Here is a 25,887-nt window from a genome sequence, read left to right as displayed (position 1 = left end):
GGCACACAAACGCGTTCGTATGTACTGTGTTACTCACCCAGATTGATGGTCAAGCTATGGGGGAATAGGAGTGTTGAAGGGAGTCGCAGGGAATCTTTTGCTGAGGTGACGTTGGCCCGGTGGAGCGTAGTGAGCGCAACTAATCCGGCGATGACGAATCTCCTGCAAGTGGGCGTCGAGGGATAGGGGACACTGGGGGGGAAGATAGCGAGTCATTCAAGGGTTTCGCATCGACAATTGAGATAGCTTTCCTCTTCCACAGAAGGAGAAGGTAAGAAGGAAAAGGGGTGGGGGGAGGAAACACGACGACGACTGGCCCGATGAGGGTGTGCGGTCCATGGGTGATTTGCGGTGCTACCGCCACCGGCTATATTACAAGATACTGGTAACCACTAATACCATTTCAATACCACGGAGACGGCCGAATAGAGATCAAGATATATCCAATGAGGGTGATTTTGGGAAAACAAAACTGAACTATTTCCAAATTACTGTATCTTTTTGAGAAACATTTAACCATTAGACAGCGATTCAATTAAGACAGTACACATAAATATATTGACTTTGCTCATTCTAAATATAGGTATCGATTGGCTGGACCTGGATTTGCAAGGGGGTCATGTGAATACCGTTACCTACTAGAATGGGTAATTTACGGGTGGAGCCAGGAACACTCAGCATCAAAGTATACTGCATGCATGCAGGGATACTTCCTGCACATATACCTAGGTATATTTACTAGCTTCCAATATAGGTATATAGATACTTATCAAGATATTAGTTCCAGTAAGCGGCCATGGCGAGGCCTGGGACACACGGGTGTTTGTCCCATTGCATCTAGGTAGGCTTAGTCAGTCCACTTCTATTTAGTTTCTCATCCATACTATATACATACTACTAATGTTTCCACTGCGGTTACCTCTCTCGCCAATATATGATCGTACGATCCTTTTTTTTAATAATAATTCTGATTGAAGTTTTATTTTTCAGATAAACTTTGTTCAACAAATTGTACATAAATGTACAATGGCTCCGACTACCTAAGGTATATAATATCTACTCAGCCTTATCAAGATCCCAAATTTGATCTTCATGCTGATCGGACCAAATGAGACAGTTCCCTCACTGTATAATTTTACACAACTCAGTCATAGTTTCTATTTTCTCAGACGCAATTTCCTTCTGATCTAAAGTAAATTGTCCCTGCGCACTTGCCTGTTAGAAACACTCACTGCTCGTTGCTCGTTGCTGCCGTCTCCCCCGCTGCCGGCCTCTTCCACTCTCGCCCGCCCACCCTCTTCCTCCTCCTATACCTCACTCACTGTGATATTTTGTCTCTCACATCCAAGACTGTCCGAATCTACTGGTTTCACTATACTCAAAGCCTGTTTGAATTTGCGTGATTCTCACTCCCATTCCACTGTTTGCTATCCTGGCCACCGACTACCATGGTGTCTACACTAGCCGTTCCCTCCATGCTTGGCCGCGTGAACAGAGAAGGGTATTCCCCTCCTAGCGATGTTGAAATGCGAGGCATAATCAATGGATGCGAGCCCTCGGTGAGTCACTTGATACGGGAATATTGGACCTGCGTGTCATTGCTTATTCTGACTCGATCTTGAAGGGTCACCAACATTCGTCCAGCCACAACAGCTCCTCTGAGCTACCCCAGGGACAGAGGCAGGTATTTGGCCAGCCTTCTGGCGGAGAAGAAATTGAATCTTCTTCAAACAAGGTTTGTTTCCCCCAGATCCTGAGTATGAAAGCCCGGAGATCTGACAATCCTAGAAGCAAAAGTTAGGGCATCCGAAGGTAGGATCCTTGGCTAGCAAACCTTCTCCGCTGGAGCAGATCCTGGCAAAGCTCTCCCCGCAAGGCCGTTCCGGGATGGTCTCGGAGGCGGATGGATTTGCTGGCTCGCCGCAAATCATCCCAACGAAGGAGTCATTGCCAACTACAGCATCGACGGAGGCCGCAGAAGCATACACATCAGATGGTGGAACAGAGCTTTTACGACTCAAACAGCAACTACTCGTTGCAAACTCCAAGATTGCTCTGCAGGAACAGGAGTTGGCTCAATCACGCGTTATCAAGCATACACTAGACCAAGCCCTCGGCCCTCCCTCCGAGGCCGACTTTGGTGCTCGTGATGTCACAGATCAAACCATAAGTCACTTACAGAGTGCTTTCAATGCCTCAAACCCCGGGTTTGGTCAGCTCCAAGATACTTGGAGTCCGCATGATGACTCGCAGTCCGATGTCTCAGACATCTTATCCGCTGGCACTTACAATCACGCTCGTGGGATTTGGACCCAGGGTAGTCAAACTGCATACAGTGTTGCAAGCAGCGAGCTTCCGTTCGAAAAGGTTTACGGAGACTCTCGCCATGGGGCAAACACCGCAGCGCAGTTTCAACAGCCCTGGGGTGGCTCAAACACGGGATTCTCTTATACGTCTCCGCTCATGCAAGCTCAGAGGGTACCTTCCAACCCCTCTGCTGGTGTATACGGATTTTGTGCACGCTCTCCAGGTGAACAGCCTCGGTATTCTCAGAGTCCATTGCAAGTGCAAAACCCCATCCCCCGTCGTTCTTTCGCTCCAGCAAATCATGCTGGGACTATGTTTCCACCCCCAAGCAACCCCTGGTCTGGCTTCACTTCCGAGGCGACGACCGGAGACTCGACTCCAAAGTCCCCCATCTCTTCCACAACTAGATCTTCCAGCGTTATACAAGCAGTTGGGATGTATTCATTTCCCTATCACGCCCGACAAGCTGGAACGGCACTATCTCCGACAGCTACGGAGTTCACAACTAGCAGCCCTGAGGCAAGCCCATGGTCACTTCCACCTCCATCGGTCAGTTTCTTGCTGGTCTCAAATCGACAACAACAAAATTGTACTAATAGAATTCATTTAGACCGCCGGAAGCTCGACCCAGACGTACATATCACCTCTCGAGCCCCTGAATTACAGACGTCTCCTCGATAAGAACGTCTCCTGCGATTGGAAATACATCGTTGACAAGATCGTTTGCAGTAATGACCAACAAGCATCCATCTTCCTTCAGCAGAAGCTCAAAGTCGGCACAACTGAACAAAAATTCGATATCATCGAGGCCATTGCTAGTCAGGCATATCCGCTCATGGTAAATCGGTTTGGCAATTTCCTCATCCAGCGCTGCTTTGAACACGGCACCTCCGAACAAGTCGTGTCCATTGCCAATGCCATCAGGGGCAACACACTTACCTTAAGCATGGATCCATTTGGTTGTCATGTTATCCAGAAAGCCTTTGACTGCGTGCCAGAGGAGAACAAAGCAATGATGGTACATGAGCTTCTTCGCCGGATCCCCGAGACGGTTATTCACCGCTATGCTTGCCATGTTTGGCAAAAGCTCTTTGAGCTCCGCTGGAGTAGTAACCCCCCCTCAAATCATGGCCAAAGTGAATGAGGCTCTCCGGGGAATGTGGCACGAAGTTGCACTGGGTGAAACAGGGAGTTTGGTGGTCCAGAACATTTTCGAGAATTGTGTGGAGGAAGAGAAGGTAATGTTTACCCCCGAAACCTCGATTCCTCTGACAGAATGAGGCCAGAGGAGAGCTGACAATTGGTAGCGACCGGCGATTGAAGAGGTACTGGCAAAGATAGACGTACTCGCTCACGGCCAATTCGGAAACTGGTGTATCCAACACATTTGCGAGCACGGTGCCCCGCCCGATAAAAGTCGAGCTACGGATCATGTGCTTCACTGTGCTGTTGAATATAGCATGGACCAGTTTGCATCCAAGATTGTCGAGAAATGCTTGAAGATCGGAGGCTCAGACTTTCTCGATCATTACCTTTCTCGAGTATGCACAGGCCGTACCGATAGGCCTCGCATGCCCTTAATCGACAGTATATTCCTCTTCCGCTTATTCAACTGTTGCTTGAACTATGCTGACAGATAAACAGTTGCCGGTGACCAGTACGGCAATTACTTGATCCAATGGATTCTCATGAATGCTGCGCCCTGCCAACGTGAGCTCGTTGCAACCCATATTCGGTATGGTTCTTTTCTACTTCATCCCCAATATTCCGACGGACAGCTGACACTTTTTCATAGAAAACACATGGTATCCCTTCGCGGATCCAAGTTTGGATCTCGTGTTGCGATGTTATGCTGCAACCCATCACACACCACTCGACCTGGTCCTGGAACTGGTATGCAGATCGGACGCTTCAATCAGTTCAACGAAGAGCGGTTTTCATCCTCGTCCTCACAGCAAAGTGGAGGTCGGTTTGGCCGTGGGAATCAGTGGAATCCAGGCTATGTGCCATTCCGCTAGTTGGTGATAGGGCTACCTTGAAGGTATCCTCGCTACAGATTCTCGGAGAACAAAAATGAACGCCCGGAAAGAGAAAGAAGAAAGAAGACATTGCAACCGAATGGATGGTACTACACCACAATTCATCTTACCTATTCGTTATTTCTCGAACCTCTTCCCTTCTTACGCCGCCACCCATCCAATTTCCTACAGAATCGCTAGCAACAACCACATGCTTCAATCAAAGAATTGTGATTGTGTTATTCGCCTGCTTATTTCATCCAATCCAATCTCGATAACTAGACCTGCCCGCCGATCTATTCATTTGGTTTGCTCCTTCGCCTGTCTCCGTCACTCCAGAGTCTTTTATAGGAGGGCATCTCAGGTGACGAGCATCATCTGATGTACCAGTCCTCTCTCTTTCAGTTCAACGATCAACGATCTGCCTATCATGGTGACTTGTATCTCCTCTGCATACGAAGCAACTAACTACTCGGTGTCTATCCTACCGGAGCTTTGGTTGACCAGGATGGTTGAGATGTTATTCATCCATACATATTATTTGTCTCCAGTGGACGCTACTATTATTGGAACTCCCTGGCGTCGCCTCTACCTATTGATTTTCGAAAAAAAAAGGATTCGATTCTTGTTGTCTATTAGTATATTCTATCCATCCAGCGATGGGGGATTGAGATTGGTCTTTGCTTGTTACGCCAGTCACAGCAAACCAATATCTTTATAATGACAGCTCTATTCATCCTTCCCTTCTGTCTCTATGGAGAAAAAAAAAAAAAAGAAACCCATTTGTATCATATCACAAAGAGCCAAATTATGCGGATGATTTCAAACAGCACTAGTTGTAGTTTCAGTTTCAGTTTCATCGACCCCCGCCGGTGCCACAATCTCATCCTTTTCCCAAGGCTTTCGACGCCTCGGCTTCTCAGTAACAAGATCATGGCCCTCTAAAACCGTATCCGGGATCTCTTCTATCCCCGGAATCGGCTGCCCAGTCGTGATCAACTCCACAATATGCGCAAACGAGGTCGGATACGCAGGCTCCGAGGAGGCGGACGCGGACGTGGACGCCGGGGTATGCTTATCTGACTCCAATGATGCCGACTCGCCTGCTTGCGACACCCCTGTGTCTGATTCTTGCCCCGTCAGCGAAGCCAACCAAGCTTTATAAGCCGCAAAGCTAATCGGCGGCGAAACATTTGCCTTTCTGTTGCATGTATTAGTATCGCGGTGAGCCGCAGAGGCATAGGCGTAGGACGGAGAGGAGATGAAGCGCACCGTGAGAAGAAGAAGCATTTAGCCTGCAGTACGAGATCATCTTCCCTATTCATTTCCGCCTCGCTGGCGGGTGTTTCGGGGTGGCCTAGGATTATGGCGAGGCCGTTTGCGAATTCCGCATCTTGGGAGAAATTGTAGGTGTGCAATTGCGAGAATTGCGAGGCTGAGGGGGTTGTCATGGTGTTTGGGTTTGGTTTTGGTGTTGGGGTTGGGTCTGTGAGATGCGGAGGGGACGTGGGGCAATGTCGGAGATGGGCTGGGCTGGGTTAAGGTAATCGGGGGTGCCGAGGTTCCTGCGATAAGATGCCCGCATAAGGTACCTTGCATACTAACTAGTACATAGCTACCAGGACGGCGTGCAGGTTACACTATAATATACAGCGTTGAGGAGCAATTAAGGCCATCAATCTCAGCAAGGCTAAGCTATTTATGTTACAGATTCGTCAAGGTTCAAGTTCTCATGAGCCAGCATTTCACCACATGAGTTGTCCAGAAATTTATGTACCCACAAATTGTATTGAACTCCTCCAATCCATCATGTGTGCCCTCATAAGTCTCACTTTTACTCGGCTCATTCTCTCCACTGACCATTTCCAACTTCCACCAGATAACGAGTCTAATTTGTGGGATATCCCAGCTCAGAGCAAGGCAAAGCCCGTCGTAACGGCGACATATCAAAGTTCATCTCATTACCGCGCAGAAATTCCTCATTATGAGCATTGAAAGCAGGAAGAATCAGATCTTCATACCAATTCGCATCATTAATAAGCTCATTCCACTCCCAGTGCCCTACAACCTCCTCAGGCGTAACCTCCCAAAGACAAAGATACTCATCCCTATACAACGAATAGTCCCCCCAATCCGGATCCACCTGATAGTATCTCATCTCCTCGTCCATTTTGATCATAGGCAGGCCCCTAGCGATACGAACATTCGGATTGATAACAGTAAGCCATGCAGGGAATGGTGACCAACTCCGGGCGAGGAGTTGAAATTGCCGCAAACCCGCAACCGACGAATTGAACGAGATAAATGGCGTTGGGTCCCATTCCCACTTCTCGGCATGTGTGGTTAGGGCCTCTTCGCGGCTTTGTCGCGAGCCTAAGGCTTGCTGGGACAAACGGGCTTGTAGTCTATTCGAGTCATCGGGGCGACTACCTGAATTCTCGTCCCAGACCTTTAGAAAGGGGATGGTGTAGATGGGTTCGGGGGAGTTGGCCCATGCGTGTTCTGTTTCTTCGAAGGAGGGGCCGGTTGGATCGAGGGGGGGTCAGTAGATAGGAGCTCCAAGACACGAGCCCTGGCGTTTTGCATTTTGTATTTGAATCGCGGGGTATACGGTTGTATGTTTGGTTTGTGAGGCTTTTTTTTTTCTTTTCTTCTAGTTCTAAGGATTTTCGGTCCAAAATGTGACCGCGTCATTTTTTGATCACGGAAAGAAAGTATTCATTTATCACCGGTCCTCAGAACAGCTTGTTGGATTCAGGAAATCTTATAGAAAAAACCAATCCTGAAGCATATAATTCTGTTGAGATTTTATAGCCTAAAATAGCTTCTTGATGCTGTATATTGTAGGGTGTCTTGTTTAAAAACTTCTGTATGTATGTGCAATATCGAACTTGAACTCCACCCCCAACCCAAATCAATTCCACGAAATCCTTTTAACGACGCCAAAATATGCAACCTTCCACAAAGTAACTTTCACCCTGACTCCTCATGCCGTCGTGTCCATCCCATCAGATGTGATCGCTGCATTGCCAGGAACACGCATGCTCTTACTTTGACACCCAGGACAATTGTGAACAACCTCATGGGCAAAGAGATCGCAGTCGATGCAGAAATGGTTTCCACAAGCAGTACATTCGTACCGACTACTAGCACTCATCCCCTTGGCATGATTCTCAGCCGTATGCCACTGATCTTCCGGCGGCACCGGCGGGAAGTGAAGCCCACAAGCAAAGCAAGCCGAGCTTATCGAAGCCCGATTCCACGGGACTTCGACCCAATTGATCAACGGGAAAAGATGGTGATAAGAGCGCGCCAGATGGGTGGAAAGAATCAAAGTCAGTCCGCAAGATGGACATTCAGCCGGTAGACTGCAGACCTTGCTGCCGCAGCGAGAGCAAAGATATCCGCCCCGGGACGGCTTTGAGTGGCAGGCACAGAGCGATGGGTCAGCTTCCACGGTCCGTGATGGGAAACCCATCATCAGTAGGGAGCTGGCGGTTCTTTTTTCAGAATACGCTGCCGGAGGCGTTGTCACTTCCATCATCAATTCGCGGAAGTGCTGTTCGTTCAGAGCGACGCCGTACGCCGTTTCGTCGCCTCCATTGGTCCTTGTGCAGAGTTCTCGGCAGATGGCGACTTGTGCTGCTAGTCCGACGATTCGTACTCGTACTTTGTCGGTGACTAGGGTGTTGATTGTTTGATGGATATCTCCGGGGTCTGATGAAAGTAGAGAACCGAAGATAACCAATACCTCCCGAGTACCATGACTTGGCGTGTGGCTATAATTCAAGAGTCAGCTTTCTGCTCCAGTGGTATGGCTTCCGGTATGGGGTAAGGCTGTAGGGTTGGGGAAGGAAAAGAAGCGTACAAAAGAGCGCCTCTGGCCATCTCAAGTCCATTTTGTAAACTTGGAAGACCCTTGGGGTCCTGTGGTCTGAGATTCTGAATGGAGGTAATGTGTTCTGTCGGATTTCCACTCATGTCACTGACGCGAAAGGCCAAACCGTCCCTCAGGCCCAGAACACCGAGTTGAGAGATGGGGTTTTGTTCAAAGAACTCCCGGACAAATTCCTGCGCATATCGTAGGGACAAGAGGTATCGGGTTGGGCGGAGATCCTTTTCCGACATCGACTGTGAGAGGTCTAGGATCAAGATGAGATGTCGTATGATGCCGCGTTGTAGAGGGGTGGTATCTTTCAACAGTCTGCGCCAAAGCCAAGGTGATTAGCAGTCTGCGGAGGGTATAACGAAGACGAAGACGATGGCCAAGGATCTGGATCTGAATTACCTCTTCCGCTTGCCTGCCTCTAGCAGACCCTCTACCGTCGAGCTGATGGTACCATCTGCGCCTTCGACTAAGGTCTCCCAAGTCCTGGATAGCTCCCACTCCGCAGCACCGCGTTGCTTCCTTTTCCCAGATCGTGTCCGATCGTTCCGGGAGACCTGAAGATCATCCTCATCTTCAGTCACATCTCCCACATATTCCTCATCGGAGTCGGCCATGGCGGGGGAAGTTGTGCCAGATCGGTTCGGAGTTCGGAGTGAAGGGAGCGGGTTCAAAGGAGGATAATCGCTAGTAAAGTCTTAGTTTAGCGGCAAAGGTCCAAGCTCCCGACGGAGCTCCGGCAGAGACACGAGACACCTTCCTCGAATGATAAACTCCCCTTGAGAAATTGATAATTGAGACAGCAACTCAAGGGTACTAGGGTATTCCAAGGTCAACCTGCGAGAACCCACTGGGAAATACAGACCGAGGGTAACCGTGTTGCTAACGCCGCGATGTGGGGGAGAAGATCCATTGCGGCGTCGAGACGCGCTGCACTCGAGGTCCGTCACCGAGTCGCTCTCCGCCCCTCCCCCTCTTTCTTTTCTTCTTTACCGTCAAGCATTCCTCGACGTCCCCGTCCCAGAATCTCATTACCTACCTCCAGACCTCTTTTCGCAATTACTCCTGTTCGACACTGCTCCGCCGAAGTTCGCATGATGGCGTCCTCCGATCGAGATACCCTCCCCGACGTGTAAGTGATGGCGACATAAATGGAAAACAACCCCGCACCTTTTTTCTCCCCATCGAAACGGTGGAAATACCTGGAAGATTATATTGGCTATGCATTTCAGTCGATCCGGTGGAACCCTATCCGATATTGCCTGTTTTTGGAGGCTTGCTCTTGTCATGTATAGAGCTTGCTATCTAGGAAGATCATCAGGCAGTGAGCCGATATCGATGTTATTTGATCCACTTGTGGCATTGTGCAGAGTCCTGCACATCTTGAGCTCATGAAAACTTTTATTTCACATGAGTCTATACTGATGCGGTGCTTTATAGGGCCAAGCCTGTTAACTACCATGTTTCTCTCTTCGATCTGCAACTCGGTGGATCCTGGGAGTACAAGGGTATTATCAAAGTCGATACCAAGATCACCCGGGCCACCAAGGAAATTGTTCTGAACTCGAAGGATATCACCGTGCAAAGTGCGGAAGTTTTCGGCCAAGATGGTATGTGATAGCGGAAAATCACGTCGTTCGATATATCCCCTCGAAAAAACAGCCTGTGCAGATAGCTGACGTTTGGGTATCACATCTATTCAGGAGCCCAACTGGCAAAGGCAACCGATATTTCATATGACAAGACCTCGGAGCGTGTTTCTCTCAAGTTCTCTCAGGACCTTACGCCGTCGGACGTTGTGCTTTCCATCAACTTCACTGGAACCATGAATAACGTTATGGCGGGCTTTTACCGCTCCAAGTACACACCCATCGGGGAAGCAGGCCCTGGCACACCCAAGGAGGGAGATTTCTATTACATGCTGAGCACTCAATTTGAGTCTTGCGATGCTCGAAGGGCTTTCCCTTGCTTTGACGAGCCGAACCTTAAGGCCACTTTCGATTTCGAGATCGAAATCCCCAAGGGCCAGACTGCACTCAGCAATATGCCCGTCAAGTCGGAGAGAGATGGAAGCAATGCTGACTTGAAGTTTGTTACTTTCGAAAAGACCCCGGTTATGAGCACATACGTGAGTCACCACGGTTGAAACGAACAAGCCATTGAATATTCTACTAATGCAGGACTATACTATCTAGCTTCTTGCTTGGGCAGTGGGTGATTTCGAATATGTTGAGGCTATGACTGAGCGCAAGTACAAAGGCAAGAGTATTCCCGTTCGGGTCTACACAACCCGCGGCTTGAAGGACCAGGCTCGTTTTGCTTTGGAGTGTGCTCACCGCACCGTCGACTATTTCTCGGAAATCTTCGAGATCGAGTATCCTTTGCCCAAGGCTGACCTTTTGGCCGTGCACGAGTTTGTACGCGTTTTCCATTCTGCATCACCTTATTCTACGCATCCAAGCTAGTTCTAACTAATTAATTCCTAGGCCATGGGCGCCATGGAGAACTGGGGTCTCGTGACATATCGGACAACGGCTGTTCTCTTCGACGAAGGCACATCTGACAATCGCTACAAGAACCGCATCGCCTACGTGGTTGCACACGGTATGCACCAGCCAAACCTTCTACTGAAATACATTCTTGTCTAATATTCTTGCTATAGAACTGGCCCACCAATGGTTCGGTAACCTTGTCACCATGGATTGGTGGAACGAGCTTTGGCTCAACGAAGGCTTTGCCACTTGGGTTGGCTGGCTGGCCGTTGATCATTTCTATCCGGGTAAGCATCATATGAAGCACAAAACGTCAAAGGTGGTCTAACACATATACATAGAATGGAACGTTTGGTCTCAGTTTGTTGTACGCAATAACCGAGGTATCTCCTGCTTACCCTAAGATCATTATTGACATTGTACCACAGGCTGAAGGTGTTCAACAAGCATTCCATCTCGACTCGCTGCGCGCATCTCACCCAATTGAGGTGCCCGTTCGCAACGCTCTCGAAGTCGACCAGATTTTCGATCACATTAGTTACCTGAAGGGAAGCTCTGTCATCCGCATGCTGAGTGTTCATCTCGGCCAAGAGAGATTCCTTCGTGGCGTTGCCGATTACCTCAAGTCCCACGCATACGGTATGTGGTTTTATAATCGAAGGGTTTAAATTGGCTTGGCTGTTAACTAACGGCTGCTTTCTTCAAGGAAATGCCACCACAAATGATCTGTGGTCCGCTCTGAGCAAGGCTTCGGGACAAGATGTTCACGGATTTATGGTAACTTGAGCAAACACGCCCCAGATCAAAGGAACGTTGCAGCTGACACAGCCTAGGATCCCTGGATTCGCAAGATTGGATTCCCCGTCGTTACAGTCGCGGAAGAACCTGGCCAGATTAGCGTCCGCCAGAACCGATTCCTGTCTACTGGCGATGCGAAGCCCGAGGAGGACGAAACCACCTGGTGGATTCCCCTCGGTATCAAATCTGGCGATAAGCTGGCCAATGTGGACACTCGTGCCCTTACCGCGAAGTCCGAAACCGTTGCAGGTTCAGGCAGTGACGGATTCTACAAGATCAACAAGGATCTATCTGGATTCTACCGTACAAACTACCCTCCTGCACGCCTTGAGAAGTTGGGCAAGTCCCTTGGTCTTCTGAGTACCGAGGACAAGATCGGACTGCTTGGAGATGCTGCTGCTCTTGCGGTCTCTGGCGAGGGCACCACGCCAGCTCTTTTGGCCTTGCTCGAGGGATTCAAGGATGAATCGAACTACCTGTAAGTCACACTAAGAAGGCATCTTTTACAGGAGGCAATTGCTGACTTGAATTTTAGTGTCTGGTCCCAAGTGTCTTCTTCTTTGGCGAACCTCCGCTCCGTTTTCGCCCAGAACGAGCAGGTCGCTGCTGGTTTGAAGCAGTTCACTCAAAAGCTGGCTACCCCGACGGCCGAGAAAGTCGGCTGGGAATTCAAGCCCAATGAAGACTATCTCGTCATTCAACTTCGCAAGCTCCTGATTTCCATGACCGGTAACAGCGGCAACCCTAGGTTAGTTTTTCCTTGCTTCTTTGCTGGTTTGCTATAATTGCTAATGAGCTCTTCACCCGCGCAGCACCATCGCCGAGGCCAAACGCCGTTTCGACCTCTGGGCCACCGGCCAAGACAAGACCGCCATCCACACCAACCTCCGCTCAGCAATTTTCAGCCTCAACGTTTCAAACGGTGGTCGTAAGGAATACGATGCCGTGAAGGAGGAATACCTCCGAACGGACTCCGTCGATGGCAAGGAGATCTGTCTGTCTGCCATGGGCCGTACCAAGGATGCTGCGCTGGTGCAAGATTACCTGAACTTCGTCTTTTCCGACAAGGTGGCGATCCAAGATATCCATAACGGCGCAGTTTCCCTGGCCGCCAATGCCAAGATGCGTCATCTGCTCTGGGAGTATATCAAGACAAACTGGGACATGGTGGAGACACGTCTGTCGTCCAACAATGTTGTCTTTGAGCGATTCATTCGCATGGGTCTGTCCAAGTTTGCTGATCACCAGATCGGCGATGACATCGCTGAATTCTTCAAGAGTAAGAACACTGGTGCTTATGCTCGGGCTCTTGTTATTGTGTCGGATAATATCCGGACCAACGCTTCCTACAAGGAACGCGATCAAGCTCTGGCTCTGGAATGGTTGCGATCTCACGGATATGCATGAATAAGGAGTGGCAAGAGTAATATGAGCTTGCGATGATCGGGATCACCTGCCACGAGCAAGTGAGGATCGCACGAGGCTGAGTGGGGAGGTTGGGTCATGTAGTTATTTTTCAAGCAAATCAAAGACGAGCACTCAGCACTGGCAGCGTTCTCCAACAGCTTTCCTTCATCAGCTTTTCCATAATAGTAAATACTCTAATACAATCAAGATTGTATGACTGTTGGTCCAAAGTGGTGCACGGGGATCCTTTCAAAGGCGGTGGCAGCTGAAACAAAGCTGCACATCAGGTGCGCCTGGCCTCCTGCACCTCCTATCATTTCAGGCGTTCATCATTCAGTCCCCTCCACCAACACCCCATCTTTCATCTTTTGTCTCTTGGCTATATCCGACCTGATCTGGTGCTTTGGACTTTCTGCTCGATTCCTCAACACACCAAATCACCATGAACCCCGAGTGGTAAGTCCCACTGTTCCGTTTATTTTGAAACCTCCCTCTCCGTGTCCAGACCGGGCTCCGCCACCCAAACTCGTCCTTTGGCATCGCCCGCGCCTGTTTGAGGTTGGGGTTGATGTTATTCTTTAAAGTTGACCAGACTAACATGTGTCTTGATTTACAGAGTATCTCCATCCTGCTGTCCCACCACCATCGCAACCCCAACCCATCTCGCCGATCAGCCTTACCTAACCTCACCGAAATAGATACGATTACCTCTTCAAGCTCCTCCTCATCGGAGACTCCGGTGTTGGAAAGTCTTGCTTGCTGCTTCGTTTCGCCGACGACACCTACACCGAGAGTTACATCTCGACTATCGGTGTTGACTTTGTACGTTGAGCTGACTCGGGGTCCCGTCCCCGCGGGGCTGCCGGTGAAATAACAAAGCAATGCTAACGCAAGTCGCAGAAAATCCGCACTATCGAACTCGATGGCAAGACTGTGAAACTTCAGATTGTATGAGAACCGACTCTTCAGATGGGATATGGATGTTTGAGCCGTCAAGCTAACGCGCGCATTCTATTCTAGTGGGACACTGCTGGCCAGGAGCGTTTCCGTACCATCACATCGTCTTACTACCGTGGTGCCCACGGTATCTGTGTTGTGTACGATGTGACCGACATGGACTCTTTCAACAACGTTAAGCAGTGGCTGCAAGAGATTGATCGATACGCCACCGAGGGTGTCAACAAGCTGCTTGTCGGCAACAAGAGCGATATGGAGGACAAGAAGGTCGTGGAGTACACTGTTGCGAAGGTATGTCTGCACCTGGACCTGGACCAGCTCCCTTTGTTCCACCCCCGCATCAGTTCGGGGATTAGCCTTCCGGCCAACTTAACATGAACTAACGTTTTCTTCTTCTTTCCCTTTAGGAGTTCGCTGACAGCCTGGGAATTCCCTTCCTCGAGACCTCTGCCAAGAACGCCTCCAACGTTGAGCAGGCTTTCTTGACAATGGCCCGACAGATCAAGGAGCGCATGGGAACAGCCACCGTCAACAACAAGCCTACTGTGCAAGTTGGCCAAGGCCAGGGCGTCCAGTCCGGATCCGCTGGCGGCTGCTGCTAGACGATATGACCTGACCTGACCCTGTGCAGTTGCGGTGTTTTCATTTGGCGCAATGTTACATCATGAATGAGGGTTTTCCCCAAGCGGGCGTGGTAATCTCATCGGCTAACCAGGCTTACTTTTCCCATGTCACACACCTGCGTGCGACAGTCGGTATCCCCCAGACGACCGAGGACAGGCAGGACTCGGCCAGGCTTGCGGCTGACTGGTTTGCGGGTGCCGCGCCACCGCTCCGGGAAGGCTCTTCCTCTCTTCTACTCTCTTCCTGTGCTTTAGACGGCCCTGCGTTCTATCGTTCTTCGATTTGCTTCGTGATTACCGCCGGTGTTTTCTCTTCCCTGGCCGCATCTGATCTGTTTTGGCCCTTCATTCCCTGTTCTCCACCCCCCCTTTACCTCCTTGACCTCCTTTTTACTTTATTCTCTTCTTATTTTCTTTTGTCTTGTAGGTTGGATTCATCTCTTCATGAATGAATTAATGGCGACGACTGTTGTGTTTCTCTCGGATTTCCTCTTTTTGCTACATCGTATCAGAATCAGTCTGTTGTAAATTCGTTCCCTAGGACTTGTAGAGAATCGCGCTGTTTTCTACACTTTCTGGCCGTAATTCTGGGACATTTTCTATAGAGGCTCGACCGTTTGGCATATGACCATATGACAATGTCCCCTGTAAAGCAAGGCCGTGGAGCCCAGGGATCTGATCTAATCACATGCAAGACTCGGGGCCGGCTTCATAACTAACCCTTCTAGCGTCCAAAATGCCAGTTACATGTTCCAGTGGGGATATTTGTGCCTCAGCTTTACGCTAATTCTCCATGTGGAAGGGGGACATATACGATCGACTGACTAAAATACGAAGTTGACACTGTCACAGCCATTTCGGAATGCCAGCCGGTGGAGTTGACCGCAGCCGAGGCACAACACTCGGCAAAACGTCATGAACTCCCTCGTTCCCCCCAAGCCGAATCATTATCGCGCCCTTTTCTCCTGAACACAAGACATTAGGGGCTTTTTTTTTTTGGATTTCACCTCCTTAACACATCCGCTCCTTCACATTTCCCGACTCTCGACACAACACCCTTTTGTAATTCCTGCTCCTCTCAAGCCCGCAACACATTTACCATCCTTCGGAATCCCACTCGGAATCAACCATCATGTCTGAACATCAAGCAAAGCCCGCGCCAGCACCAGCGCCCTCCACAGCCATCCAGCAAAGCGATAACATCGCCCACGCCCTATCCGGCGCCGGAGGTGGAATTCTCTCAATGGTCTTGACGTACGAACTACCCCGCGCTCTCCCCATCCCCATCCCCATCCTTCTTCCCCGGAAACCCAACTAACGGATCCACTCTCAGCTACCCATTAATCACCCTCTCAACCCGAGCCCAAGTCGAGTCCAAGCGAGCCCACTCCAGCGCCCTAGACGCCGTCCGCCGCATCGTGCAGCGCGAAGGCATCGCCGGCCTCTATTCCGGCCTCGAGTCCGCGCTCTTCGGCATAAGCGTCACCAACTTCGTCTACTACTACTGGTACGAATGGACGCGCTCGACCTTTGAAACCGCAGCCCTAAAAGCCGGGCGCGCGAAGAAGCTCACGACAATCGAGTCCATGATCGCCGGCGCCATTGCCGGAAGCGCAACCGTCCTAATCACCAACCCGATCTGGGTAATCAATACGCGCATGACGGCGCGCCGGTCCGACGAGGAGCAGGCTCTCCCCGGCGCGAAGAAAGTCAAAGCCTCGACGTTTAGCACGTTGATGCAGCTGCTGAGGGAGGAGGGGCCTAAGGCGCTGTTTGCGGGTGTGCTGCCTGCGCTTGTGCTTGTTATCAACCCGATTCTTCAGTATACGATTTTCGAGCAGTTGAAGAATATGGTTGAGCGGCGCAGACGGATGACGCCTAAAGATGCGTTTTATCTGGGGGCTTTGGGGAAGATCCTCGCTACTAGTATTACCTATCCGTATATTACTATCAAGAGTCGGGCGCATGTGGCTAGTAAGGATGGGCCTAAGGAGAGTTTGAATGGGAGCTTGAAGAGGATTATTAATGAGGAGGGGTGGAAGGGTCTTTATAAGGGTGAGTTTGAGAGAGGAAGTGGTTGTACTGTGGACAGTGTGCTAATGTTTTTTTTATCATGCAGGAATTGGCCCTAAGGTTACGCAGAGTGCTATTACTGCTGCGTTCCTGTTTGCTTTCAAGGATGTTCTCTATGATACGATGGTTTCCATGCGCAAGCGCAAGGCCATTGGTAAGTAGATGAGATGTCAACCACGATATCTCGCTCGGGGTAAAACACCTTGACGCTATCTTGTTCCTCGACTTGACGAGACGACTATCACCCTTGGAAAAGGAAACTGTCTGTCCCTTTCGCTCCTCTCACTGTGGTGAAGTGGGAGATATTGAGAAGCTCAGAAGCCAGAGGCTCATGCCAGTGAGCTACGGCCAGACCAACGATTGCCAGATTGTAAATATATTTTATTTTTCGATATACCTCTATCTTCTGTTTTCTTTTGTTTCGAATTTATAATGTTTCTAAAATGTGTACTCTTACTATGTACTTTTACTAGATGCCTAGGTGGGATGCGGCAACTTTTCACTCCTTCCTCACTTTCCACACTTCCAGTTCGCTTTAGCACCCAAGAGATCTCAACCTCCTCAACACTCCGAGTCTCATGCACTTTAGTATCTCATGCTCGTCAATTTGAGCCATACCTCCCAAGGTTTAGCTCAGCTTGATATTTCCACCTCCCGGTAAGAGGGCACGGTGTATACTATTGTATGGCTGTTTTCTAACTTGCTATAGACTATTATGGCTTCTCAAGTCACATCGCCAAATGAAAGAGTGTCTCGACAAACTCGAACCTCTTGGCCACTCGCCCACCACCCGAGTAGGAAGCGTTCTTCTTCCCTGATACCTTCCAAATTGCCATCATCTATTACCTACCAACGTCTGATAAGCCCGAACTCCCCAGAGCGTGGCCGAAATTTGTTTCAACAAATCTATGGAAAACTCGACATTCCAGTCTATTCTACACTGGTATCCAAGCTCATGCCATGGAGATGGTGGAAAGGCGCATCGGACGATGTAATGAGCCTTGCATGGTCGGAGGATGGGACGAGGTTCGCTGCGGGAGCCATTTCGCAGGATCACTACAATCGCAAAAACAACCTCGTTCTCGGCAATCTCACGCGAAATTCATTGACTGAACTCCCTGGCCATTACATAACATATAACTCAGATCAGAGCATTGCTCATTTCGAAGATCATCACCAACATGCAACAGTGTCTCACACGGAATGGATTGGACAGCAGCTGTTCACGGCGAGTTACGACAAGACCGTCAAGATCTGGGATATTGAACAAGGTGCCACCTGTGTCAAAACCTTGAAGCACGATTCGGAGGTCATATCTATGGCTTATTCCACGCATGCTCCAAATCTGCTGGCAACTGCTTCCAAGTCGTTTTCCCTGTGGGATCTTCGAGACGAACACAACCCTATTTGCATGCCGCTGCCTATCCAGAGAGCCCCTCGTCAAAAAGCGCTTGATCTAGTTGCCACAGATATTGCCTGGGGCCAAGGCTCTGCCATGGGACGCATCTTAGTGGGAGGTATGGGTATGGCGGAAAGAAATGATGAGCTCCAAGAAGCTCTTGCGGGCCATCTCCAGGTTTGGGGTATAGAAGAATCGACAATATCCACCCGGAGGGTCTTACCGAACTCGCAGCACATCTTTCATATCGCCTGGCACCCCACTGAGGAACAATTTGCGACTGCAAGCTCAACATTAGGGTTAATGCTTCCTCGCAACTTCCGCACATCAGTACAGGTCTATGATCTATCGAGCAACAAATCAGTGATCACCAACAGATTTCCTTGCCCAGCATATGACATCAACCAGGTGACATTCTGCCCTAGCGGCCCGTATGTAACTGCGAGCTGCACCGATAGAAATACATATGTGTGGGATGAGCGAAATGCCGAGCAGGTACTCCACACACTATCCCATGGACCCTCAGTGCTCCCAGTCGGGGGATACCAGCTGGAGAACGAGGATTACGGCGTTGGCGCTGCATTGTGGGGTACAACCATTGACCAGTTCTACACTGGCAGTTCAGACGGCGTTCTGAAACAGTGGGACATCCTACGCGCCCCTGAAGATGTATGCGTGGGGGAGACTGCGAGATTCGGCGCCGGGATAACGAGAGGGCTCTTTTCGGACGATAAGTCCCATCTTCTCATCGGCGAAGCTGGTGGTGGAATTCACGTTCTCTCATCTGGGCCATGCTCGGATCCTGAACCGGCCGAGATGGAATTCTTTCACGCTCCTGTTTCTGTGAGCTCTGAGCATCAATCGTCACCGGTTGATTCCTATGCGAACGAGCTCTTACACTCTGGTCAACTAGCGTTACACCCAATCTATGGCCCGATCCAAGGACCGCAGTACTCTGGGCCTTTTGCTGGCTGGGCTCGAGGCATTGAGCAGGAGCAGGAGCAAAAGCAGGTTCTGCGAGATATCCCGCTACTCGAGGAGTACCGACTACGCCAATTCGACGGACCCCCTGTCAACTATCGACACAGCCTCAGCAATGAAGCAAAGGCGAATGTTCAAGGATACTTTGATATTGCGCAGGCTCGCTCCCAGCTTGCTAGACACCTTCAGCGGGAGAAAGATCGCACTGGCGGCGGCGGCATCAACAAAAGCGGGACTTTGAGCTCGACCTCTAGCTGCCCATCATCAGCTTCGAAGAGGCCAACGAAACAAAAAGCAAAAACAGGGCGGAAAGTAAGACGCGAGAAAGGGTTGAACGCTGTTATCACTAAGATAAACGAAGTAATCATTGATCTGACGATTGAATCGAGTTGCAATACAGCTATCGATTTAACGATCGATGCACCTGTTATTGACTTGACTTCTGAAACTGGGACTGGATTATTATGCAAGGAAGCTTTGTCGGCGTGTACAACTTGTACATACAATGAGGATATGGAAGAAGATTACTGGTGGCCGGAGAACAGCTTCGTTGATGCTAATCTTCCTCGTCGGCTGATGGTGCAAGAATAGTCGAAGAAATATGTGGGTTTGTGAGGAGAGAGAGAGCAGGTGTGATTGTTTTTTATCGCTTATGCTTCTTTTCAAGTTATTTACGTCGGACATGAATATCGAATTTTAATGACTATGCTAAGTTATTCTATCGCACCGCTTCCCACTATCTCAGCCTGCCAGGATAGTATAACGGGGCAGATCGCCACTTACTCTACTAGTACCACCCATCCAGCCACCTAGCACCTAGAAAGCGGCGAAAGTAGAGGAAACAAGGCCACAATTGGTTGGATCCCAATAGGCAGGAGTATTAATTCACCGTGTTCCGTGAAATATTCCAAATAGAAGTACCAAGAACAGAATGACGTCGCACTGCCACAATGGCGGGCACAGCCACCAATTGCGTGGGAATGTCCCCGCTTACTCCAAAGAGCCAAGGGTTTATAGTCCCGTTCCTATCCACCTCCTCTTCCCTCCAATTCCCAATCCTGCAATCCAACAGCCCCTCAGATCTCCCCCACCATCTTCATCTTCCCTCCATCAACATCCACCAGGTGACAAACAAACACAAACAGAGACACCCATGTCATCCTCCTACGCCCCGCCTCCAGGCCCACCCCCACCCTCCGTCCCAGACGGCTGGAAAGCCCAATACGACGACCGCTACAAAGCCTGGTCCGTACCTCCCCTCAAACTAAACTTCAACCTCTAACAAACCCAGGTTCTTCGTCAACCTCTCAACCGGAACATCACAATGGGACAACCCCCAGCCAACCTCCGCGCCGCCCGGCCCCCCCACCAACAACCAACGACCTCCCACCCTACGAACAAAGCGGCCCGGCCGACCCATCCGCCCTAGCAAGCGCAAACACAGACAAGAAGAGCGCAGCAATGTCCTCAAATAATCCCTACAACCCCGCCAACGGCCCCCAAGGACCCCACGGCAGCACCAGTGCCAGCACGGACGACGACGCCCGCCTAGCCGCCAAACTCCAAGCCGAAGAAGACGCCCGCGGAACGCGCGGTGTCGGACCAGGCTCTTCATCAGATTATTACAATAATAATAACGCCCAGCCATCCAACACACCCCCCTACGGCTCCCAACAATTCCAACCCCAATCCCAATCCCAGTCCCCACTGCCCGAGAAGCGCAGCAAAGGCGGCTTCCTGAGTAAATTAATGGGCAAGGCATCCGGCTCGGGCTCTAGCTCCCGACCATACCCCCAGCAACAGCAGCAGCAGTACTACCCGCAGCAACAGCAGCAACAGCAGTACTACCCGCAGCAGCAACAGTACGGCGGATACGCGCAAGGCCCGCCTATGGGATACGGCGGATATCCGCAGCAGGGATATCCTCAGCAGGGGTATTATCAGCAGCAGCCGCAGCGGCGGACTGGGGGTGGCATGGGGACGGCCGGGGCGGCGGCTCTTGGTGTTGGTGGTGGGTTGTTGGGTGGGATGTTGATTGCGGACGCGATTGATGATCATGAGGATCATGAGAATTATGATAATGGGGGTTATGATGATGGTGGTGGTGGGGATTTTGGAGGTGGTGATGATTTTTAGAGAGGAGTAAGGTCCTATGTCCCATGATTTTGTTTTGCTTTGATTTGCTTGTGGGATGGGATGGTGTTACGTCTCATCTTAACTCATCTTAGTTCTGAGTGTGTTTCAAAGGGTGGGAGTATTAGCTTTCCCTTTATGGAATGGAATGGACTTGTGGGTTTCTTGTAATTTGATTCTGCCTGGGTTGCGTTGGCGTGCATAATCTGGGTGATAATAGGTGGTAAACTGTTGATTTTCCTGCCTGGTTTTTTTTTTCTTTTCTTTTCTCCGTGCGATGTATCATGGTTTATGGTTGGTTATATGAGCAATTTGTCAATCGAGTTATTCTGGCTTATTACTGTACATCACCAAGTAGAAATCCGATAAGCTATCAACTTGAATACCAACCTTTTAAGTTCGGCCCTGACAATAACTACCTAGAAATGACCCCTCTAAGCACGTCGCCGCGCAGATCCAGAGTCTCGACCCGTCGCACCAGCACCGCTGCCAGTGCCCTCTGCATTAGCAGCGGGGCTGGGCTTAGGTGTGGCACCGGCCATCCAACCAGCCAGATCAAAGCCGCCGCCGGCCATGGCGCTGCTAGCACCGGAGATAGGCGAAGAGCGCTGTTGTTCCTCGAACTCAGCGCGCATTTCGGGGTCCACTAGAAAACAAAGGGAATTAGTCGCGGGATATCGGGAATATGCGCGGTAGGAAACGTACTGTTCTCCATGAGCTTCGGCATGCCGAGGGTAAAGACGAGAGCGACGATGGCGAGGAGAATCATTGGGTTCTTGACGAGGCTGAGGGGTGAGACTATATATTTGTTAATAAATAAAAGAACTCGATTGATTTTCGGCCGCGATGCATCTCCACAAAGTACTCACACTTGGCTCGCTCCTCATAGAATCCCTTTCGACCCAGCACCTTTGCCTCAACGACGACATTGGTAGTTTTCTTGTTGGCAACGTCGACGACGTATTTCTCTGCACCGCGATTGTCCCACGGATTACCGCGGAATGTCTCCCAGATACCCAGGATGGAGCCGTCGGCGGCGACGTCGACGCGGAAAGGGGCGAAGACGAACTCGCTCGAGCGGATGTCCAGGAGATAGGACTCGGGTTCGCCGGAGGGGATGTTTCGGAAGACTAGGGTTGAGGAGCGGGTGAGGGAGGTGGTTAGGATATGGTCCTGTCGGCCATGTTGGGGGAGGGTGGTGAGGGTGGCATGGGTGGTTGCGGGGAGGACGTGTGGATTTGGGAGGTTTGTGGAGGGGGGAATGTTGATTGTGAGGGATGCAGCTGCGAGCTGAAAGAGCAGTGCAAAGATGAGGACCAGCATTGTGGTGGTGGTGGGTGATGTGGGGTGTCAACTGGGAAGTGAGGCCGATGCTGGCAATATAGCAAGGCAAGGCCAAGCAAATGGCAGAGGTGCAAGGGTGCAGTATAGATATGGTCAGGTAGATGGGTGCGGTTTAGATGGGCCACATGACTGTCCACGACCATCACCTGACTACACCTGACCTCACCAGATTGCCAAGAATCCTTAAGTAAGCCAAGGCAACCCAGTTTCGACCAGGTCGGACCGGTGGAATTGGCCAACTCTCTCCACTGTGGGAAAAAAAGGAAAAGAGTGGAGAGTGGCAAGTGGACTGTTGTGGGTTTAGGGGGTATTAGCAATGGGGTAATATCTACAGGGTCAATTGTCTTGAATAAAGTTGTATCTACACTCAAAGTCAATCAGGACGATCTCATGATGCACTCAAGTCTCGCATAGGCGCCTCTAGCGCGTTAAGGGCCGAAAAAGAAAAAGGCCGGTAACATCAACCGTCTCCGCCCGAGGCGAGGCACCTCTCTCCACCTTCTTTAGTCTCTCTAGTCTTTTCCCTTAGTCCAGAGTTCTCGGTTCCTCTGGTTCACTTCCTGGTTCAGCCCCCCCTCTACTTTGTCTCCCCTGACATCGCTGTGACTCTCTCTCTCTTTCTTTTTTTCCAAGGTCTTGGGGAACTTTCAATCTCACCTTGCTTATCTCTTCGTCAAGAAGTGATACCCCCCGCCCGCCCCTCTCCGATTGGCCTTAATAAAAAAAAAGGGTGCAAGAGACCAACTCTGGGGTGAGAAGAAGAGACAAGAGACGCCAATATGGAGCAGCAGCCCGCCATGTCTTGGCCCGAACAGTTACAGGAGAATCCCCTCATTGCCCCTCCAGGAGACGATGAGTTCTCCAACTTCCTGGAGTTCAATATGCACTTCCCCGATCTTGAGGGGCACGGGCCAGGGCAATCACAGGAACATTCACATTCTCTGCAACAACAACATGCCCTTGTTACTCCTACCACTTCCGCTCCCGAGATCACCTCCGACCCGCGATCACATCCATTTACAGCTATGGAGGGACTGGCTATGGATTTCACCGGTCATCCTGCCATGTCGCAGCCGCAGTCACAGTCGCACGCACATCCCGGTCCCATACCTTACTCAACTCCCAACATGACCCCCGGTTTCTGTGCCCAGGATGCTTCATCACTCCCTTCGGCAAATCACTCCTACATGCAGGGACAACAGATCATTCCTCCGACCCCCAATAGTATGGAGTTGCATGGCAATGCCGCCCGGTACTCCCACCGGGACGACCATTCGGAGATGTACGACCGGTACTCACGTATCAATGAGGAACAGGTATGTGTTAATAAGGAACAATTGGCCCTTCATTTCCCCCCTCTCATCTCATTCTAACCTTGAACAGGCACTTTACACTCCGCTAGTATCTCCAGCCATGACTCCACTGGAGAGCCAATTCCGCCTGCCGGAATATACGATACCAGGAGAATACTTCACTCCCCTCACTTCACCTGCCCTCGAGGCACAAAATTCCAACAGTTCAAATGACGCCTATGCATACCATGCTCGCCAGGTATCAGATGTGGGATTTGTTCCGTCAAGTGCAGAGGTCAATTTCCTCCCAGGATCCTCTATGCCACCGTCTCCTAGTATCATCCGCAAGACCAACCGCCGGCGGGGGTCGACTGCTGCTTCTTCGAGGATTCCCGGGGGCAGGAGTAAGGTCAAACAATCGCCTTCACTCCGTGCGCAGAACCAGCGTACCAAGGGGAAGTCGACACCAACCTCGGAGGAATTCTATAACAGCCTACAGCATGAAATGGCCCGGCCGCAAAATCACGATGTGCGCTCTCTGCAAGTGAGCAGTACTGAAGGTTCCGGCCAGGATTCAGTTTCGCCAGAGCCCTTGTCCGAACCTCTGATGCCCCCGCCAGCTCTGCCAGCGCCCCGAAGATCTCCCGTCATGACAGCACAACCGCCGCAGTCTCCCGGAACCGCCGCCACTCCGGCAACCCTGATGCGCATTCAACGCTCGCAGCATGCGCTAGAATCCTCAGGACAGTTCGGCGGAGCGCAATTGGAAAGCCATGACGAACTCATGGAGGACATATCTCTTCCGGAGGCGGCCGCGCCTGCTTTGCAGCCACGCCCTCAAGTCAATCGCATCGACACGAGTATCCGCATGAGCGCATCCAGCACGAGTGCATCCAGCCCGGCAATCTCTGCCAAATTCACCCCCATGTTAGATCCCCGGTCCGCTGCAACAGACCGAACGGGGTCTATCGCCTTGAGCCCACGTACAATGGCCATGCCATCGCCCAGTGGCCCAGTACCGAAACGATCAGACCCGTCCCGATCATCGATCTCCAGTCGTAAGCGACCCAGCGTGAGCTCCACACACGCAAGCCCTCAATTGCGGCCGAAGATTAGTCCCAGCATCCAGCCGATGATACGTAGTAGCGATAGTAAGTGGCATTCACTCACACCTGACAAAATAAAAGCGCTCACAGTTCCTCGCAGGTCTGACCCAAGACGCAATCTACCTCGCCTCCAAATCAAACTACCAGCACATTCTAGACGGGACATTACCCTCAGGCGTCTCCTACCCCGAAACACTCGCCGAGAACCTAAGCTCGAAACGCACAAACCACAAACTCGCCGAGCAAGGGCGTCGCAACCGAATCAACAACGCCCTCAAGGAAATCGAGGCATTGATCCCGCCGGAATTTGTCCAAGCCAAACAGGCCAAAGAGGCCGCTTTATCCGGCATCAAGCCAAGTGACAAGGAGAAGGAGAAGGAAAAGTCAGCCAACCAAGCCATCAGCAAAGCCAGTGCCGTCGAAATGGCCATCGATTACATCAAGGCTTTGAAACTCACCCTCGAGCAAACGACTACGAAACTGGTCGCCGCTGAAGCGAAGCTGGCTAGCAGTGCTTCCCCCGTCGATGCCAGTGCCAATGATACCCCTTCGGACAGCACTACCACCCCGGCAGCCGAGTCGAATGCTGCCGGTCCAGTCTCAGAAACGAACGGCTCGTGCTCAACCTGAGATATCTAAATGTATACCAAAATGGGTTCGGATCGGGGTCTCGGTTCATTACCATCCCTCTCTCTCTTATTCTTCCCATTCTTTTGCTTTAAACTGCTTGTCTCTATAATTTACGGCCGGGGTTCAAGGTTTTCTTTTCAACAGGCTGGCTTGAAGTCGGATTTTCTCGAACGACAGCTTATCGTGCTTCTTTTTGTGTTGCAGGAAAACGCGTGATGAAATTTTTTTTCCCTTTTCGTTTCGGTTTTTTGGGCGGTTGCCAAAGGTGGCCTGTTTAGGTAGCGTTGGTGTTGCGTTGTGCCTTCAATTATTATTGGGGTGGGTTGGTCTTTGTCTTTTTTTTTTCTTGCTTGCTTATGTCTGTTATTGATGTCGCCGATTTATGCCTCATTTTCATGCTTATGGCGGATTTTCTTTTTAGCATATATAGATTTCTTTTCA

The 25,887-nt window shown here is 50.6% G+C and overlaps 10 protein-coding genes across 10 annotated transcripts; 7 read left to right on the top strand and 3 right to left on the bottom strand.

Moving 5' to 3' along the window:
• Positions 1–1,448: 1,448 nt before the first annotated feature.
• Positions 1,449–4,325, top strand: N7533_001843 (Pumilio-family RNA binding repeat-containing protein; the record flags this gene model as incomplete). The annotated part of the gene is made up of 8 exons (XM_057098493.1): positions 1,449–1,559; positions 1,625–1,735; positions 1,789–2,856; positions 2,918–3,443; positions 3,496–3,545; positions 3,615–3,894; positions 3,952–4,042; positions 4,103–4,325. 8 exons carry the CDS (start codon positions 1,449–1,451, stop codon positions 4,323–4,325), a joined length of 2,460 nt encoding a protein of 819 aa, XP_056963629.1.
• An 822-nt stretch (positions 4,326–5,147) lies between these two features.
• N7533_001842 (DUF5572 domain-containing protein) lies at positions 5,148–5,776 on the bottom strand (the record flags this gene model as incomplete). The annotated part of the gene is made up of 2 exons (XM_057098492.1): positions 5,148–5,526; positions 5,598–5,776. The coding sequence occupies 2 exons, from the start codon at positions 5,774–5,776 to the stop codon at positions 5,148–5,150; spliced, it is 558 nt and encodes a 185-aa protein (XP_056963628.1).
• A 437-nt stretch (positions 5,777–6,213) lies between these two features.
• Positions 6,214–8,828, bottom strand: N7533_001841 (TFIIH/NER complex subunit SSL1; the record flags this gene model as incomplete). The annotated part of the gene is made up of 4 exons (XM_057098491.1): positions 6,214–6,827; positions 7,377–8,104; positions 8,194–8,529; positions 8,614–8,828. 4 exons carry the CDS (start codon positions 8,826–8,828, stop codon positions 6,214–6,216), a joined length of 1,893 nt encoding a protein of 630 aa, XP_056963627.1.
• A 276-nt stretch (positions 8,829–9,104) lies between these two features.
• N7533_001840 (M1 family metallopeptidase) lies at positions 9,105–12,908 on the top strand (the record flags this gene model as incomplete). Its single annotated transcript, XM_057098490.1, is given in 12 exon segments — positions 9,105–9,343; positions 9,652–9,821; positions 9,915–10,339; positions 10,407–10,628; positions 10,698–10,815; positions 10,874–10,971; positions 11,045–11,052; positions 11,065–11,342; positions 11,410–11,480; positions 11,537–11,979; positions 12,037–12,249; positions 12,314–12,908. 12 exon segments carry the CDS (start codon positions 9,105–9,107, stop codon positions 12,906–12,908), a joined length of 2,880 nt encoding a protein of 959 aa, XP_056963626.1.
• Positions 12,909–12,940: 32 nt separating this feature from the next.
• Positions 12,941–14,467, top strand: N7533_001839 (Rab family GTPase YPT1; the record flags this gene model as incomplete). Its single annotated transcript, XM_057098489.1, has 3 exons — positions 12,941–12,967; positions 13,929–14,156; positions 14,273–14,467. 3 exons carry the CDS (start codon positions 12,941–12,943, stop codon positions 14,465–14,467), a joined length of 450 nt encoding a protein of 149 aa, XP_056963625.1.
• A 1,153-nt stretch (positions 14,468–15,620) lies between these two features.
• On the top strand, positions 15,621–16,723 carry pmp47 (putative peroxisomal membrane protein Pmp47; the record flags this gene model as incomplete). Its single annotated transcript, XM_057098488.1, has 3 exons — positions 15,621–15,742; positions 15,822–16,543; positions 16,608–16,723. The coding sequence occupies 3 exons, from the start codon at positions 15,621–15,623 to the stop codon at positions 16,721–16,723; spliced, it is 960 nt and encodes a 319-aa protein (XP_056963624.1).
• A 553-nt stretch (positions 16,724–17,276) lies between these two features.
• Positions 17,277–19,532, top strand: N7533_001837 (WD repeat protein; the record flags this gene model as incomplete). The annotated part of the gene is made up of 1 exon (XM_057098487.1): positions 17,277–19,532. The coding sequence occupies one exon, from the start codon at positions 17,277–17,279 to the stop codon at positions 19,530–19,532; it is 2,256 nt and encodes a 751-aa protein (XP_056963623.1).
• A 562-nt stretch (positions 19,533–20,094) lies between these two features.
• N7533_001836 (uncharacterized protein) lies at positions 20,095–21,077 on the top strand (the record flags this gene model as incomplete). Its single annotated transcript, XM_057098486.1, has 2 exons — positions 20,095–20,186; positions 20,282–21,077. The coding sequence occupies 2 exons, from the start codon at positions 20,095–20,097 to the stop codon at positions 21,075–21,077; spliced, it is 888 nt and encodes a 295-aa protein (XP_056963622.1).
• A 431-nt stretch (positions 21,078–21,508) lies between these two features.
• On the bottom strand, positions 21,509–22,397 carry N7533_001835 (uncharacterized protein; the record flags this gene model as incomplete). Its single annotated transcript, XM_057098485.1, has 3 exons — positions 21,509–21,720; positions 21,780–21,872; positions 21,944–22,397. The coding sequence occupies 3 exons, from the start codon at positions 22,395–22,397 to the stop codon at positions 21,509–21,511; spliced, it is 759 nt and encodes a 252-aa protein (XP_056963621.1).
• An 800-nt stretch (positions 22,398–23,197) lies between these two features.
• N7533_001834 (phosphate-sensing transcription factor PHO4) lies at positions 23,198–25,446 on the top strand (the record flags this gene model as incomplete). Its single annotated transcript, XM_057098484.1, has 3 exons — positions 23,198–23,734; positions 23,802–24,861; positions 24,917–25,446. The coding sequence occupies 3 exons, from the start codon at positions 23,198–23,200 to the stop codon at positions 25,444–25,446; spliced, it is 2,127 nt and encodes a 708-aa protein (XP_056963620.1).
• Between the last annotated feature and the right edge of the window lie 441 nt (positions 25,447–25,887).

The sequence above is a fragment of the Penicillium manginii genome (genome assembly GCF_028828005.1).
Source record: "Penicillium manginii strain IBT 31320 chromosome Unknown utg000002l:1.0-5564898.0:1.0-5567710.0, whole genome shotgun sequence".
NCBI classification, from domain to species: domain Eukaryota; kingdom Fungi; phylum Ascomycota; class Eurotiomycetes; order Eurotiales; family Aspergillaceae; genus Penicillium; species Penicillium manginii.
Note: the sequence above shows the minus strand (reverse complement) of the source record. Positions and strands in the feature narration are given on the sequence as shown.